This window comes from Parasteatoda tepidariorum, chromosome 8 (assembly GCF_982258835.1).
Source record: "Parasteatoda tepidariorum strain Cologne lab strain chromosome 8, Ptep-v5.0, whole genome shotgun sequence".
In the NCBI taxonomy this organism is placed as follows: domain Eukaryota; kingdom Metazoa; phylum Arthropoda; class Arachnida; order Araneae; family Theridiidae; genus Parasteatoda; species Parasteatoda tepidariorum.
In genome coordinates, this window is record NC_141762.1 from 48,933,991 (window position 1) to 48,953,271 (window position 19,281).

At 28.8% G+C, this 19,281-nt stretch overlaps 1 protein-coding gene across 1 annotated transcript; it reads left to right on the top strand.

The window, feature by feature from the left end:
* Positions 1-1,215: 1,215 nt before the first annotated feature.
* Positions 1,216-17,443, top strand: loj (p24 family member logjam). The gene is made up of 4 exons (XM_016061704.4): positions 1,216-1,500; positions 10,568-10,688; positions 12,923-13,068; positions 14,328-17,443. Exons 1-4 carry the CDS (start codon positions 1,309-1,311, stop codon positions 14,559-14,561), a joined length of 693 nt encoding a protein of 230 aa, XP_015917190.1. The 5' UTR covers positions 1,216-1,308; the 3' UTR covers positions 14,562-17,443.
* The last annotated feature ends 1,838 nt before the right edge of the window (positions 17,444-19,281 follow it).

Genomic DNA, 19,281 nt, shown 5'->3' on the forward strand with positions numbered 1-19,281 from the left:
AAGTTTTCTGTTCGTATAAACTTTTATTTGTAGAATGGTTATTATTTTAAAAAGTAATTATGATAGTGATAACTTGCGTATTATATATTCCAATGCAAAATTAAATTTTAATAACCCCTCTACTTTTGATATAGAAAAAGGAAAAGGATTCATAAGGAAATAACAATTTCGATCAGTTTAACGCATTAATCTGGTATTTGTACGTTTGTTATCTATCATTTCCCATACAAATTATGCATTGCATGTGCATTTCCGGATTCAATTTCGTTTTGTTTTGCTGCAACTTTGAGTAATGTTTTTAAAAACGTAGATTTCTGATAAAATTTTTTTTTTTTTTTAGTCTTTACAATATGTAACATTTAATTTGAAAACAAAAATAAATGCCTAAGCTATCCGAAAACCAACGAAACGCTTATGAAGAATTATTTTTTCGTGTGGCGACCACTAACTTATTTAATTTTAAATAAGTTCACATGAAACTGATTGTCAGCGTAAAACTGAAATTAATTTTATTATTGGAAGGAAGTTTTGGAATAAGTATATATCTATTTAAGGAGAACAGAATAACAAAAAGGAGAAGTTTGACCTTTATTGTTTAACTGATGTGAAATGCGAGACAATTTTATAGCCATATTTTTTTTCTCTTTCAGTCTTAATATATTTACTCACGCAAAATGTGTAAAGATTCATAGAATAAAACACAATAACAACTAAACACATCAGTTACTATTAAAATTTAAAAAAAATTTTGAACTTATTAATATTAAAATTCTACTTTTGCTTGAGTTTTAAGGCGATATAACATTTATATTAAAATTGTATATAATACTGGGATATTTTTTTACGCTGTAAAATACAAATAGAAAAACTTGGTAAGTTATTAGTAATTTCGTTTTTCTTATTTTACAAGAAATGCGATTTATTATTTTCAAAATTATGCATTTATTAAACCTGTTTTAAAGTAACTGAAATGACCTAAATTATATAAATGATCGCAAACGATATAATTGTTCATAAGAATTCTATTTATTTTATTTCTGATCTAGTTATTTTTTTATGTAGAAAAAATATTTTTTATTAATTATTTTGTTCTATTTTTAACATTATTCTACTACTTCTAATCGTTTTCACTATTCTATTCCGAACTAGTTTTTCTTTTCCTATCCTCCTTTTATTCGAAGATAAATTCTTTTATCTAGTCACCCTCCTCACAGCAACCCAGTTATCAACCATGAAGACATAGCAGTAGTAGACACCTGTTTTGTTTTGATTTGATTTTTCATTCGTTGGCGGCGTTGTAAAAGAAATATGGCTTCTCCTGATCTCTGGCTGATTGGGATCGTCTGCTTTTATTTCATTACCGTTTGTGATTCCGAAACTTACACCTTCAATCAAAACATTGGAGTAGCATATGAATTCAAAATACACGTTGACGCCGGAAAGGAAGAGTGTTTTGGACAATATGTTCACCCAGGTTCAACATTTTATGTTGCTTTTCAGGTAAGTTTGAGTTATTCAGACCGGTTTATTTATAATGCCATTCCTAAACAGATGGAAATGCCACGTGTGTATTGTTGGCGTGCGATGGCGTTGAAATGAATATGTGATTACAATAATCGTGTACACGTTTTTTGATTAAGAAAATGTGAGAAAACTTTTATCAATGTGTATTTTAGCATTTAAAACAATTTTAAATTGTTGTTATAACTATTTTCTTTTTGTTCTGCCAAATTTGAATTAATTTTACATTTCTAATTATGTCACATTAAATGGGATACCTATATCTTTTTTTGAAAAAATATAAATTATTTATTAATAAAAAATAAATGTAGTGATTTAATAATTTTTATAAATTATTATACTGCATATATAATTATTAAGCAAAATATAATTATTATATATAATATATTAAGCAAAATATAATTATATCAATTTTCCATATTAAATTGAAAAATTCAATTGAGATTATGGGAGATATGTTTATTTTATTATTTTTTTTTTATCAATTTATAAATTTTCGATATTTTATAAATTTGTGTAAGCAATTGATACCCAGAAGTTTCGACAAAAATGTATCTTTTAGCTTTATAAATAAATTAGTTTATGATATTATACATTTGCTGTAACGTAGATGAATCCAAAATTGATTGTCATTGATATTTATTTTTTATGTAACATGCACAACGGTAGTGCGAGGAATTTCCTTATCGGATGGATGGGCAAAAACTATTAAATTTTCTCATGCATGCCTTTTGCTTGTCATTTCACTGGGCAAAGTGGGAAACTACGACAAAGGACACTGGTACCTGCCCCCTTGGAATACGCGTATTAAAAAAAAAAAAAGCCATAACTATGAAATTGAAATTAAAAATTGCGTGTGTGTGTGTTTTTTTCTTTCTTTCTTTTTTAATATAAAATAAGTAAAATTGTTCAATAATTTTATGCCAGTGCAGACCTCAGTCCGGACGATTTCAAAAGTGGTTCAAGTAAGTTTTATTGGCCATTATTGCACATGAATTTAAGGAATTCGGTTGGTCAGTTTAATATCAATATATATAAGAAAGTTTGAAAGCGGTCAACACCGAGTCGAAGAAGTGGAAATAGTCGCATTCATTATTTTTTTCAAGGCTATTGAATTACGCCAAACTTGATCTTTCACTTTCATCCCTTGGGGGGGGGGCAACTTTGAAATCCTAAATATGAAACTTAATTTTTTATTGCCGATTCGGATTTTTCAGAAAAAAGTAACCCTGGATTGAGTTTTACGTTTATGCATTTTGTTTCTCTGGCGCTGTAACAGAAAAAATTAATAAGGGTACAAATTGTTTAAAATGGTGGTATCTCGAGATCCATCAAATTAAAAAAATAAATAAATAAAAAATTTAAGATTTTTTTTTTCAAAAGAAAATGGTTTAAAACTTTTTTAAAATGTGTCGATATTTATGTTCTTAATAACTGTTTGAAATGGTGGTATCTCCTGACCATCAGACTAAAAAAGTAAAACATTTCGGTGTTTTTTTTTTTTGTTTAGTTTTTTTTTCGAAAAAAAAATTTATAAACTTTGTTTTAACGTGTCTATTATTATGTTCGTAATCTGATGGGTCTCAAGATTCGTCATTTTAAACAGCTTCATTTGTACCCTATTTAAATTTTTTTAGTTACATCGCCCTCCGTGAAGCAAAATGCATGAAACTACTTTACTTTTTTCGGGAAAATCCGAATCTGCAATAAGAAAAACTTGGGTTCATGTTTAAGATTTCAAAAATGCCCCACCCCACCACCAGATGTTTAGGGTGAAAGATTGAGTTTGGTATCATTGGATAGCTGTCAATTTGTCTAGTTATACTTTTTTGAACTGATGCATTTTTTTCGAGATATTCGAACGTTTCCATACTTTTTTTACACTCTGTATATAATTTAAGAATATTTTTGATACTAATTTTTAAATTTTACTGGAACGTGGCTACCCTGTTATAAAATTTAAACTTTTAAATTAAATGGGCTTTGCTTTGGATTACATGGAAATATTTAAATTTTGAAATATATAAAACAATCTTGTCTTATCCCATAATATTTAGAAGGTATTTGTAGTAAGTTTTACGCACCGTAGTTTTTCGTATGCTTCAAACTAGATAATTTACTTAAATAAATGATCCCGAGAAACTGAAGAGGTAAGATATTACCTAATTAAAAATTTCATTCTTTTCAATTTTGTTTTAATATTAAATATTATATTTAATCAGTCCGTTCGGGCAAGAAGTTTGAAAAAATTTTTCGGATTGGGTTAACATGAACTGGTGTTGTAAATAAAACTGCAGACGATTCTGTTTAAGCGTTTTTTCAATGTTTAATTATTTTTTATAAGCTCAGGGATCAGCGTGAATGGCATGTGGTTTGGTGCTACCTGTCACTGAATTAGTATTTCGGAAGTTACTTGGAAAAACGTGTTTCCGTTAAATAATTTAAAATCTGAAATGTCATTAAAACAAAGGTGTAATCGGATCTAATTATACAGACACGGTAAAAATCTTCACAAATCATGGGAAGCAGAAAGCGAGGTAGCTAGACTCGGTGGAGAAAGATTTATATTTTTAAAGGCAAACGAATACTTAAAAAAATTATGAAATATAATAGTTTCAAGTTCTTTTTTTTTTTTTTTTTTTAAATAACTTTTCTATTTGGCAAGATAAAGTAAGAAAAAAATATTGAGTGTAACTTATAAGATTCTAGTTGATACAGTCTCAGTTAATTTTCCAGGTATTATGTTCACTTCATGTGAATTTTATTTAAAAATTATTAAGAAAACCAAATGAAAAATCGTCGATTCATTTGATGTTATTATTACTACTCGAAAATCACTGATTTTTCAGTTTTTTTTTTTTTTTTTTTTTTTTTTTTTTTTAATTTTATTAGAAATTTTTGCAACATATTTTAAGATAAACTTTACATACAACGGAATACGTTGAAAATTAACAGACTATATTGACTCGATTCTTATAAGTTACATTCAATATTTTATTTACTTTCTTCGAGCAAAAAACTAAAAACGTTATTGTTTTTTCAATTTTTTTTTAAAAATCTCAATTTATTTAAAAATATTTAACCTATAACGCATCTTCATAGTCGTTATTATTGAAATAAAAAAGAAATTATACTTAATTTCCAAATTAAATATGTATCAGAATATGTATACATTTTATAACAGTGTATCAATAAAGTTAATTTCAATAGCACTAAATGAGATTTGTGTAAAAAATTGAATTAATATTCTAAAATAAAAAAAAAATTTGGTTAAAAATATATGTAGATTATACTGTTTAATTAATTTTAAAATGCATGCCGTACATCTAATATTAACCCTTTGTATCACCGCGTTACATATCTGCAACATACATGAAAATTCAATCCTATAATGAGGTGGATTTACCTATAAAATCGAACTAAATTCAGGTAAAGAAAATATTGCAAACTCAGGGGAACCAAGTCTTGGTGCAGCTGCCAATATTATAATGCGCTTAGCAAGAATTGTTCCGCGACATAGGATATACAATTTTTTTTACAACAATCCCCTTGATTGTATATTTGGCTAAGGAGGGATTGAAAAATGTGGTGTGAGACCTTGTTACGATAAAAACAACAATTTCAAAATTTTTCACACGAAATTTTAAACATATTGGAATTTTTGTGCTATTTTTCACGATATTGGAGATGTTTAACAAATGCTTTTTATCAATAAATTTTTAATTTTAGGGTCTTAATTTTTTCATTATTTTTTACACGCTTAATATGATGTATTCTAATATCCGCGTAAATATTTCTTAAATCAGAGTTGTTGAGTTACAAAGGGTTAAAAAAAATTTCGAAAAATTAGAGGAAAAAAAATGCCAATTTGTCTCTTTTTTCAACAAAGAATAGTATTAAAATTATATTTACTGACAAGTTTCATTGTATGCATTTTTCTTTCTTTATATTTAATAGTTAATAATTAAAAGCAGTTTAGTTAGTCCCCCGGTAATGATCAGCAAACGACAATTTCACTCTCTTGGAAATAGAGTTTGATAGTACTACATTTCCTATGATAATTTACTTCGCAAAAAGCTGTACACAATTTTCGAAATTATATTATTTTAATATAATGCAGTATAATAACGTAAAATACAAGACATGATATAGTCTCAGTATAGTTTTTTATTAAACTCGGAGGAGATCACGGTTTGGTTAAAAATTGTCGAATTCATCGGTTAATAAGAAGAAATTTAGTTTTGTTTTAGCGAATTGAAATTATCGGTTGAGCTATAAATATATGAACAGTGATCAACATCTATCTCTTTATTATTTTAGTTAACAGAAACTAAATAAACTGTTTTTCGATTTCATCCGACTAATAAAAAGGCCCAGATTGTTTTAATTCCCCTTTCGCAATCATTTATCATAGCTAAAATACGCCACATTTTACTTTTCTAGTCTTTCCGACCAGTGGCCGAGTGGTTAGCGTGCCTGACTGCGGAACCGATGGTTGCAGGTTCGAATCCCGCCCAGGGCATGGATGTTTCTCTCTCTCTGTGTTCTATGTCCTTTCTTTTGTGTGAATGTAACCCGCCGTATAAACGGGTTTGTGTTTGTGGTTGTATGACGTGGGCAACGCTACTCCACCGCCGTGGCTTAGCCATAGGTGCAGACTGGGTAACAATAAGAGAGTAGCAGTTCTGGCATTTCTGAGGTCAACGGGAAATAGACCCAAGTGCCCGCCATTAACCAAAAAAAAAAAAAAAATTCTAGTATACTAATAATTCTCATTTAAATAATCGTTTGTGACTAACGCCAAGATCTAACTAAATGTATTTTTTTTTAATCAAATATTAAAGACGGTGTTTTGCGCGAATGAAAATATTTATATTTCCTGGCGAAGTGATAGCTCGAGGACCCAAACTTTTGTGTGGATAAGTGGTGATCCTGGACTATATTTAATTTGTAATATCTTAAAAATATTTCTTTTCTTTTTGGAGAAAAAAAGAGAATCGTCTACAGTTTAATTTAAAAGAATAGCGAATGCTGAACTAATCAGAAAATCCCATTTTTTAAATGTCTCTACAAAATTTACATTTTGGAACAAATTTAGTAATGAGGGCTAATTTTTTTTCCTGTGAGTCACTGTCCAAATTTCGGTATGATAGCCCAAACAGTCTGGAGTTATAAGAGAAACACACAAACTCTTCCTTTTATTATTACAGATAGAGCGATTCTCGAAATACTATAAACTTGGAGAACTATAAATCAGTTTTCACATTAAAAAAAGCATTTGATAGCTTGTTAAACCATCATATCTCATCGATTTGCTCTTAAAATGTGTAATACTCAGGGTGTTTAAGAATCACTGTCCTAAAATACGTGTTTTTACAATCCTTATCAAAAAATATAGTATTTGTAAACTAATTTTTTGAGCAAGGGGGCAGAAAACTGAATATCAACCTGAACGAGAAGTTTGAAAACATCAAAATACTTTTCATTGCTGGATGATATTGACAACAAGAGGAACTGAAAGGCGATTATTCGAAACGCATTTGAGGTTCATTTCGCTATTCAAACTGGTAAACGATGTTTTACTTTACCCTAATATGAGCACATTTTTGAGAAGAAATAAAAAAATATATATATTTAGAGCGGTGATTACAAGACGCACTGCATGTTTTTTATTCTCTTTATTAGAGTAATGGTTAGAAGAGCCACGATTGTTCAGGGGATAGAGCGTTCGCCTTTCAATACGATGAACCAGGTTCGAATCCCAGTTGATACGAATTCCGTATCCGACTTGCACCGACCACAGTGCTGGCATGAAATATCCTCAATGGTAGACGGATCATCGGGTTAGAGTCCCCTTGCCGTCAGGCTAACCGTGGGAGGTTCTCGTGGTATTCATCTCCATGTAACGCAAATGCGGGTTAGCTCCATCAAAAAGTCTTCCACGAAGGCACTCTCCCAATACTCGATACAGGAGTTCCCTTGTTTTCTGGATTGGGTTCAAAATGACAAGGCTACGGAGTTGAACATTAGTATAGTCGTAAACCCATAAAATTGGGTCGGTTGTTCAACGAATAAAATAAAGTAATAGTTAGAAGTTAGCAAAAATGCGAGTTTGCGCACGACTTTCTCCCCTCCAATTCGTAGTTAAAATGCGAAATGTTATGGATTCTGAACAATGCTGTCGAAGTCAGAAGGGTCAATGAAAGCCCTAGGGTCAACGAGGAACCACGAAACGGTGAGTTCCTGAGTGTGGATTGGCTATTCGAAAGCGGATAGGTTATAATAAAATACATAAAATTTCTGAAATTTAGCATTTTTACAAATTCAGTAAAAAAGAAAACGGTCTTCCGTGTGTATAACTTTGAAAATAAAAATAAATCACTTCTTTTATATTTTATTTTATAACCGTTGTTGAACAGAGCCGACCCACTTTTTCGGGTTTACGACTACTAATGTCCATCTCCGTAGCCTTGTAATTTTGAACTCAATTCAGAAGACAAGGGAACTCCTGGATCAAGTAGTAGGAGAAATTTGCCTTCTTGGGGGACTTTTTGATGGAACTAACCCACAATAGCGTTGCATGGAGAGGAAGACCACTCTAACCTATGATCCGTCTACCAGTGAGGATCTTTCATTCAGCACTGTGGTCGGCGCATGCCGGTTGCAGATTCGATTCGAACAGCCACCGCTTCAGATTCGAACTCGGTTCACCTCATTGGAAGGCGAACGATTTATCCCCTGAGCCATCGCAGCTCGCTTCTTTTATATTGCAAAATTTGAAATTTCTTTTTCTGTAAAGTTCGAAAGTTGGGTCAAATGCCTGAATTTTTGAAGCTAAGTACGTGGTTTGTGCAGCAATACTTTACATAATTTAAATGAGCTCTAACCACTTTTTTCGAAGCGTCTGGCGCAAATAAAAGGATATCACTCTGAATATGTCTTTCGCTAATGGACGTGTTTCGCTAATGTTTCCCCAAATCAGAGCCAAAATTTTAATGATTTAAACATGCCAATTAAACAGTGCAAATATTATTTTAAGCCACTAAAAAGTACTTTCTTGTTATGAACATACTTTTTTTCAACGGTTTCAGATTTTTTACAATCAAAATATGCAACACCAATTAGGAAAATTTAGTCCCAATTGTATAGTCAGGAGCGCAGTCGAAAGTTAAGGCATCTTAAAGTTAATTTCATTATTTACATATTTAGTCTTACCTCGGGAAGTTTTTAAGAGAAGCAAAATATTTTAGCACAAAATTATTAAACGGATGACAATTCCATGAAGGAAAAAACTTTTAAGAATTATTTTTCTAATTTAATAATGATCAAAAAATTTTAAATTGTGAGGTATACAAATTTTTACCCCAATTTAAAACACGTAATAATAAATGACGAAATTTGAACGAAATCGGCCGAATAGTTTTTGAAAACAGAAAGGTTCAAATTACGGCTTTTTTGAAATTTCAGGAACTCTTCAACCGATTTTGTATTTCGTTGTTTAAAATTACATATGTTGTAAAAATTTGTATACCTTATAATTCAAAAAATTTAAATGAAGTAAAAATAATTATCGATTACTTTTTGAAGCACTTGGAAACAGGTTACGGTTACCGCCTGCAACATTTTGATGGTAAAAAATTCCAAAACCGTTGAGAAAAAAGTGTTTCTTCAATGAAAATAGGTTTTTTACTGTGCTTTCATAACTTAAAATATCGCTTGCACTATTAGCATATTTAAAATCACCCCTTTTAACCATTTAGTTCTAGAAAGATGGATCAAAAGCTAATCATTATATCTTTTTCCATGTGCGTGCGAAAAAAAAATAACAACACTCTAAATAACTTTTGGTCTAATGAACGGATTTTGACGTAACACAATTTAAAGGATAAAATGTGTTCAAATTAATTATACTATTTAATTTTATAATCGACGTTGAACAGCCGATCCAATTCTGAATTTACAACTATCAGTGTTCAACTCCACAGCATGGTAATTTGGAACCCAACCCAGAAGACAAGAGAACTCCTGGATTCAGTATTCTATTTTATTTTATAACCGTCGTTGAATGACTGACCCAATTTTTGGGTTTACGACTAGTAATATTCAACTCCGTAGCCCTGTAAATTTATAACCTAATCCAGAAGACAAGGGAGCTCCTGGATCAAGTATTGGGAGAAATTTGCCTTCGTGGAGGACTTTTTTTGATGGAACTAACCCGCATTTGTGTTACATCGAGAGGAAGACCACGAGAAGCTCCCACGGTTAGCCTGACGGCGAGAGGACTCTAACCCATGATCCGTCTACCACTGAGGATGTTTCACGTCATCACTGTGGTCGGTGCAAGCCGGATGCGGAATTCGTATCGACCAGCCATCGCCAGGATCGAACCCCGGTTCACCTCATTGGAAGGCGAACGCTCTATCCCCTGAGCTGGATTAAGTATTGGGACAAACTAGGAAGATTTTTTTTTTCTCGATGGAACCAATCTATCTTTGTGTTACATGTAGAGGAAAACCTCTGACGGTTAGCTAGACGGCAAGGGGATTCCAACCCATGATTCGGCTATAACTGAGGATATTTTACTTCACAGAGGCCGATCGAGCCGGGAATAGAATTCGTATCATCCAGCTACCGCTGGGATTCGAACCTGGGGCAACTCATTGGGAGGAGAACGCTCTATGCCTTGATGACGGCTCATCGCATTTAATTAGTGCAGACATTTCACTTTTTTCTCTCGTTTCAATGGATGCCTGCTTCTGATTCTCAAACTATAAAAGATAACCGATACTATATAGAAAGAATTGTCCCTATCTTATGGCGTTCGATTAAAAGATTCCCTTATTACCCCAATTTTAATTTTTGCTTATTTTGCCACATTTATATGCAATCAAAAATTTTTTTGTATGCAATAGTAGAACTCATTTCTTTAAAGATAAATTGAAATACTTTAGTCATAATAATAATCAATATTAAAAGTGCATCATTTTGATATTTCTATTTAATTATATATTATAAACGGAATAAGAAACTTTTTTCTTCCTTGCAGGTAATGCGAGGTGGTGATGGAATGGCAGGTTTTGCTGTTAGACACCCCGGAGGGCAATTAGTTATGCCGTATTATTGGAAGGCAAATGCAGAATATGAAGAACAATCAGCTGACCCTGGAGGTAAGTTTGTGAGAACCTCACGAGCTGTTCGAATTATTCTTGAATAATGTTCAAATTTGAAATCGGCATTAACAGGTTCAGAACTGCAACAAAAAAAAAAAGTAGATATCCATCTTTGCAAATTTTTGAAAGATTATAAATTTAGTATTTACTGGTTAAAATAACTTCTGGATGACTAGAATAAAACAAAGCACATCTTCAAACTGAAGTACTTCATAGATCAACGAAATTTTTCAAATGTTGTGTTGGGTATTTTATGATCGCATTATTTGAATTTTTTATAAGTTTCAAAGATATATTTTAAGCAATAAAAATGGAAAATATATATCTTTATAATTTACAAAAGATTTAAATACATTGCAGATAATTATTTTCCATAACTTTATAAAAAATGGGAATCAGAAATGTTTCTGGAGTTTCAATGTTACGAGGTTGAAAAATATAGTTTCCTGGGAGTCACTCAAGATAACTAATTTTGCTTGGACTGTATTGCACTGGGGGGGGGGGGGAACTAGAAAACAATAAAATCATACTTACTTTGAGAAAACACTTCTCAGATTCGAATTCTTAATCCTTAAAATGCTTAGATGAAACTGCAGCTTTAAAACAATGGTCCTATAAGTTTAATTAAAAAAGAGAAGGTCAAAGTTAGGATGTTTTTTATTTTTATAAAATTAGTTTATTGAAAGAAAATTGCATGCACTGATTATAATATTTAATGTATATTTATTATTTAATTTAATTTTAAAATGTTTGAACGGTTTTTATTTTCTCTATTTTTATTATGTCTCTGGTACTAATTGCATCACTCAAAGTATCTTTGCAATGCAATTTTTTAGTCATTGAATCGAATTATATCGATAACATTTTCAAATTATTTTTAGCTAAGCGAGTTTTGAAAGTGCGTGCACAATTCTTTGATGCGAACTTGTAGTTCCAGACCTTTCGCGCCGATTATTTAGCTAAATGATTGATAGAATATTTTTCAGGTTATGAGTATCTCTTATTTTTAATACAGTTGATAAAATAAATAAACCGAAAAAGCGTAAATGTTTTTTCAGAGAAAGTTTGCAGGGATTGTGACTGATTGCTTATTTTTTATTATTGTATGTATTTTTTATTATTGTACTACTGAGGAGTTGGGTTGAGTAAATATGAGGATTGCATCTAAGCATATAAAAATTTTATTGTTAAGTTTATAGCTATTTACCGCAAGTTTTTTTCCCCACACTATTGTCAAATGCTTCATTTAATAAACTACTATGTTAAGACTGAAAAAATTTACACAAGTTGTCTAAAAAGTATGACAGGTAAATTTTAATAAAAATCTAGATCATGTAATGTTTCATCAGAAAACTTTGTAATGCGAATATTAGATTTTGTGAGGGAAAAAAAAATCATTGATTGAGAATGGAAACATGTCGGACTAAAATGTGAAATTTTTAAAACAAATAATTGTAATAGATGTTTGAATTATTTTACACGAATCTCAATAACCGATTACAGTTACTGACAACTTTATGACTGGTTATTTTCCAGATTATTTTATAAAAAAGTGCAGGTTTCTCTGATTGTTCCCAGATTTTTGGAGTTAAAATTTAAATTCCCTGACAATTCCAGGTATTACCTGTTCTGCCTGAAAGACCTAAAATTGAAAGGGAGAAATATTTTTAATAGATGCATTCAATAATATCAAACTCAATCCCTCAACTTCACCGTGGTCGAGTTCCCTGCCATTAACAACGTTTTTATCCAAAAATCTAACAAATGTATTTTAATCTTTTGATATGATTTACATTTCAGGACATAGTTGCATTTTAAACATGTTGTACTGCAATTTCATTTTATGTTTGCAGCATTATCTGTGAAACAAAAACCTGCATGTCAAAATAGGGTACTTGTTTTTCAGAATTCAAAACTACTCTAAGAAAAGGTTTCCATAAAAGATTTTGAAGTTGCTTCCCCACCATTGAATGCTTCATTTGAAAAAATTCTCAGAGTATTTTAATTTTTTGTTTTGTTTAACCATTGTGTATTTCTTGAAATATTTAACAGTATACAAACTTTTTGGACACCCAGTATAAATTTTATGCATGAGTTTTCTATCATTAGTAACTTGTAACTCATTTAATTCAAGCTTTGGAAAGCAAAAATGAAATGCTAGCACAAAACTTTTATGGTAAACATTTACATTCAATTGAAAATATGTTATAAAATTATATATTTTCTTTCAGGCTTTTATCTGTTGTGCATTGACAATTCTCTCTCTCGATTTGCATCAAAATTAGTCAGCATGTATGTGAATTCATTCAAACGGGATAAATGGGAAGACTATGTAAAAGAATTAGAAGCAGCTGATGTCACAGTAACTAACTTTACTGTAAGTGACTTTTTAATTAAATACTGGCATTTTAACATATTAAAAAAAAAGAGGCATGCAATGGAAAAAGTAGAAGAAATGCATGTGAAATAAAATTCAATATTAAGACTGCGTTTGACAAAAAAGAAAAGCCATTAAGAACACTATATAGTGTGGAACAAGTTTATCAACTAATTCTTTTTGTTTTAATGCTGCTTCATAAAGAGAAAAGTATCAAATTTAATACCATGTACCATTAAAATTAATATTGTAATATAATTTATAGCAATATTTTTAAACAAGAGTGATACATTGTATCACTAACAGATTCTAACTTTTTTCTAGCAAGGAAATTATACAGATTTAAATTATTATTTTAGTAACATTAATATTAATAAAAAATATTTTATCAAAGTTCCTAATTAGAAATAGGGATGTTTGTTGTTTTATTAACACTACCCACAACTGCTGGATCGAAGGACCTCTAAGCAATTACCCCTCCCTATTGCTTTTTAAGCCATGCAGACAAATTAGACAGTATGTTTTTTCCTGAACAAGATTTCTTTTTTATATTATTATTGTACAAGTTTGATTAAAATGAAAACAAAACGTGAATAAAGCACAAATAAAGGTGTAAAAATAGAGTGTTAACAATCTTGATTTCTGGGAATCATTCAATATTTTGAAAATTCTAATAATTTAGAAAATGATTTTTTTTAAGCTTCCATCCTTTCCCAATGTTTGAAAATCAATTCCAATGTAATTTCTACACCTTGCACCCTGGGATTCCCACAAAACCCCCTCAGACCTGTTTATTATCTCCCTTCGTTTCTTTTATCATCTTGTCTTTCCCTGATAGTTAAACCACTTATTACATGTTTGTTTTGCTACATTTCTACTGTCATTCAGTTTTTAGACACTGAGATAATTTCTTGTTTATAGAATATACTATATTATGCTCATTTTTGTATCTTTATTTGCGCTTTATTCATGTTTTGTTCTAAGAAGCAGGAAGTGTACCATATCCTCTTTTAGATAAGTTTATTATAATTACAATAAAACTCTTTAAAAGGGCATACACTGTTCTAATCAAAACTTTCTGCATATACTATATATACTATATTATGCTCATTTTTGTATCTTTATTTGCGCTTTATTCATGTTTTGTTCTAAGAAGCAGGAAGTGTACCATATCCTCTTTTAGATAAGTTTATTATAATTACAATAAAACTCTTTAAAAGGGCATACACTGTTCTAATCAAAACTTTTTGCATATATAGGAGACACTGCAAACCGTGGATGGACGTATTGGAGAAATGTTGAAGTATCAAGATCATTCTCGAAAACAAATGACAAAAGATTGGTATTTAGTTGACAGCAACCATAGTTATGTGCAGAGTTGGTCTATTGCTCAGTGTTTTGTCATTTTCTTAACTTCTACTCTTCAAGTCTACTTTGTACGAAAACTTTTTGATGTGAAGAATGTCACACCAACATCAAAACCTAGAGCTTAATGTGTGTGTTTCTTAGCATTTATCAAATTTAATGATAGGTTATAAATAATAAGCGTTTCTTTTAATCATTTTGTAATGATTTTGTTGCATATTTTCACCTGCTTTATCAAGTTTTTTTGCCCCTATTTGTTAACAACACGATCATTCTAGATTTTGTTTTTGAAATTTTCATTTTTTTAAATGTTAAGGTAAAGTTAAAAAGATAAATCTTTCAGTTGCTATTCTCATAATTATTACATGAATTTGAATAATATATATACTGTATACAAAGAATTAGGAGGTATATAATGAAGGAATTGTATGAATATTATTCGATACAAGTAAAATTCTTAAATTTAAATATTGTATAAGTATATAAACATATATATATTTTACAAATTTAAGGCATAAAATTACTTTCAATATAACCTAGTTATAAAATGAGAACAAAGCTTAAGTAATTGTAACGGCAAATACTGTAAACCACGTAACATTAAATAGCTGGCATTATAATATTATAGTTCAGAAAGATATGTTTAAATGGCATACAGTTTTACACATTTTTATAATTATCAATTAAAATGAAAAAAAAAACTTTTTCATTAAGATAATGCTAAAATTCATAATAGCACAACAAAAAAAGCATTCATATTTAGTTAAAAAAATAAATAATAGAATTAAAAATAGAACGATAAGGTCTCAATAATGTAGTTTAACTGAAATAAAAATGTAAAAGCTTATTCACAGCTTACATTTATATATATATACACATATACAAAGTGAATAGGTTTTCATATTTCAATTGCTCATTCAAAATAAAATACTTCATAAGCATTTTTAAATTTTTCATGAAAAATTGATTACACATTTTATATTTTTAATGTAAAAATATTGTTCATTTGCTAATTTAACAATGATATTATGAGTGACATTAATGTTGATTTTAGTTAAACTATGCATATTTAAAGGTACATGAACTGTTTTATTACATTGTACACTTATTTAACAATGCTAGTCAAATTTACTTAAAAATGAAATATACTTATGACTGTAAAATTTTGTTTGGGAACTTATTTTTCAAGCAGTAAAATTGTATTTAAAACAGCATATTTTTCTTTTTTCATATCATGTCATATTTTTAATATTTTCTAAATTATTTTTGCTTCTTATAGGTAACATTATATATTTAACTTTAATGATTGTGGCTTATTTTTATTTATTAATTATTTCTTTTTGTGCATGAGTTAAAAAAATTCTGAAAAGTGTACCTGTTGTATTGTCTAATATAAAGATTCCATTTAGGTATCAAATAGCAAAAGAAATCTAAAATATTTACCATACTAAAATAATTAATTTTTGCAATTTATATTTTTTAAAAGTAGTGTTAAGATCAATTACTCATTACTAAGAAGAGCAGGTTATTTCCATTCCTCTCCTAAGCTATAACGGATGTTTTTAACAGACAAGCAATAATATGTTAAATTTTTTTGTATCTATTCATAAAGCTATTGTCTAAAATTTAACAATTATTTTTTTCCTTGAAAAACAGAACTTTTAAGTGAGATATGTTAAAAGAGAATAAATTGGACTCAAATTGAAATTCTGGAATATTATTATCAATTTGTGACAGTCTTATTATTTTTGTTGCACACCAAAAACATAACTTTTTAAAATAAGTTACACTTTATAAGCATTTATATATATTTATTTAAAAAGAAAAAAAAAAACTGAAAGATTATTTTTTTTACTCAGTTGGGCTTATCTTCAAAAGATGAATATTTTTGAGGAAAATATGCTATTTTTCTATTGTCAGAGTCTTTGGTTATGTGAAGATATATTCAGATATAAATTGATAATATTTTATTCTAAGACATTTGGATTTTTATAATACAATGTTATTGTTTTAAATAATTATTGTACAATGCTTTTGCAACAATCAGAAATTTTACTTATGAAGTGAAAGTTTCTTATTCAAACATTCTACATTCCTCTTACAAGAGAGCTTAAACTTCTTGAACTTCCTTAAACCTTCATAAAATCGCACAATTTTTTTAGAAATTTTTTTTTATTCGAGTATTTGAACCCTACTATTGAATAGCAATAAATATATCTGTCTATAATTAGTATTCAGATTCTTTTTGTTAATAGAGACATTTGATAACAAAAAAGCATAGACTTTTGACTTGAACATTACATTTACAAATTAATTGCTGAGATAAAAAAAATACATCTTCAAATATCAAATCTAACTTTGCTTTAAAGCAGTCTTCCCAGCATGCAGCATCATTCATTCCAAAAATTATGCAAATGATACTCAGGAAGATATCAGAGTTCAACCTCAACTAACAGGAAGGAATTTAAATAAAGTGTGTTATAAAGTTTTATAAAATTGTTTCAAAATAAAATGATTTAAGACATAGAATGAATATTTGTGGCATGCTTACTATCGAAAGCATTTATTTTCACCAACTTCTTCTCTTACTATTGATTGTAGTAGATGATAGTTTGTTCAATTGTTAACATTTTAAAAATGTACAAAGTTTATAATTTCTTCTTATATTCAAACATTTTTATTTTCATAAAATAATAAAATTCAATGTAAATAATCTTTTTTAGGAAAAATTAAATGCTGATGATTATATAAAAAAAGTTGAATTGTGCTAATTCAAAACAGGAAAAAGACATATTTATACTTAGTATTGTTCAGTATTATTTGTGCTCAAAACTAATTCTAAGTACAACTGTCAAAAATATTTTTATACTTCTCATCATTCCGCACCCATTTAATGCAAACTAATGAAAATATACTTGCATTTGCTGTTTTGAGTGATATTTATATATAACCTGAGCATTAATTTTCTTTTTATTGTAAAAATAAAAACGTTTTTAGTGTTGTGATTTTATTTAGTTCTAGAACTCTATGGTTTATTTTCTTAAATATATACATGCTATTTGGAAAAATGGGATTAAGTATTTCTTGTTTCCTATCAGTTCAAAAATTTTCTCCTTTGTTAAACATATAATATCAGTTTCAATGTACAAAGTTTGCATTTAATTATATACTCTTATGAAAGCCACATTTCTTAGTTTTGGTAATTCATTTTTTAAAACTTAGCATATTTTGTATAAGTTGACTAAGACGAAGCTCAATTTCAAAATATAACAGTTGTTAGTTGCAACTTTTCCCCCCTGAAAAATATGTAAGGATCTTGGGAAAAATTACTTAAGTTTTTAATTTATTGTATCATTAAAAAGAGAATGTAAAATGTGTAAAAATTTCATATAATTAAAAACATAACACAATACTATTTACATAAACATCAAAGATATAATGAAGAAAATATGAAAAACATCAAACTTAATTACAGTTTCTTTGAACAGATAATTTTAAATTGTTCAGATTTATTAAATAATTGCTATAGTTTAAAAGAAAAGCATTAGTTTGAATACATTAATATAAAAAATGCAAAATTTTCTAAAAAATAGTTACTGTTTGAAATTGTGCAGATTTTATAGACAATTTAAGCATATCTTTTTTAAAATTTAACCATTACAAAATTAAACTTAAATAAATAATAATTTAAACTTAAATTAATACGACATAAAAAATGCAAAACTTCTTTTAATTGACTACTCAAAATTTATCATATTTATTAAACATAAAACAAGAGTTTCATGATGCGAAAAAAAAACCCAGTTCAGTTCAATTCTATACTCCTATGAAAGCACTATTTAGTTTCTTGGAAGTTAACATTTAAAAACTTCTAGCACATTTCCAAGCAACACTTTTGGTTAAATTAATTAGCGTGAATTTACGAGGCTTTGGTTGAAGTTTTTTACAAAACAGAAATTTTATTGAAGAAAATTATATAACTTTTCAGAAACTAGAAAAATGGCAAGGCATTCACTTATTGAGGTATATTATATTCACAAATGTAAAGTTAAGGTTACATTAGCAAATATTAAGATAATTACTGCTCTCGGACTATTTGAAGCAAGCATTTTTTTTAAGACCATTAACTCTAATGCTAGTGCATAAGAAAGCTTAAAAAAAAAAAAAAAAATTGAAAATAATAAAATATTTTGCAACTTCCATCAAACTAACGCAACACTGCAAATTAATGTTGTCTCCAATTCCTTACATAGAAATAGTAGTGTCAAAATTTATTCAACAGATAAGTTTATGAAAAGCTATTTTTTGTAGAACCCTTTTCAAAATACTTTTTTATATTTTTAATTCCAAAATACTTTAAAAAAATTAAAGCAAGCAAATGCAACTTTTAATGATGTACATTTCAGCACACACACATATATGTTGACATTAAGAGACAACATCATACATAGAACAACATAAAACTTTAATGTGTTTAAATGTAATTTTATAACCCAACTAAAAAATGAATTTGATATTTTATAAAATACAGTAAAGTTACTTGGAAACGGTTTGGCAGGTAACTTTGATTTTGTTGGTAACTGTTAGCTGGTAACTTTGATTGTTGTACTTAATTTTATCAGCATACTTTTAGAAAAGATATTCATATGTAGATGTGTAACATGCACAATGTTTTCTTGCCATGGAAGTATGTACAATCCAGTTGTGCCTTATTTTTAAATTAAAATCTTTTATTTTTTACAAATATTTAGTTTTGTATAGTTCAAATAATTAATCATATAAAGATATCTTTAGCCATAGAGAGAAAAAGTTTTAGATCTATTCATAATTCAGGATATTACAGTACAC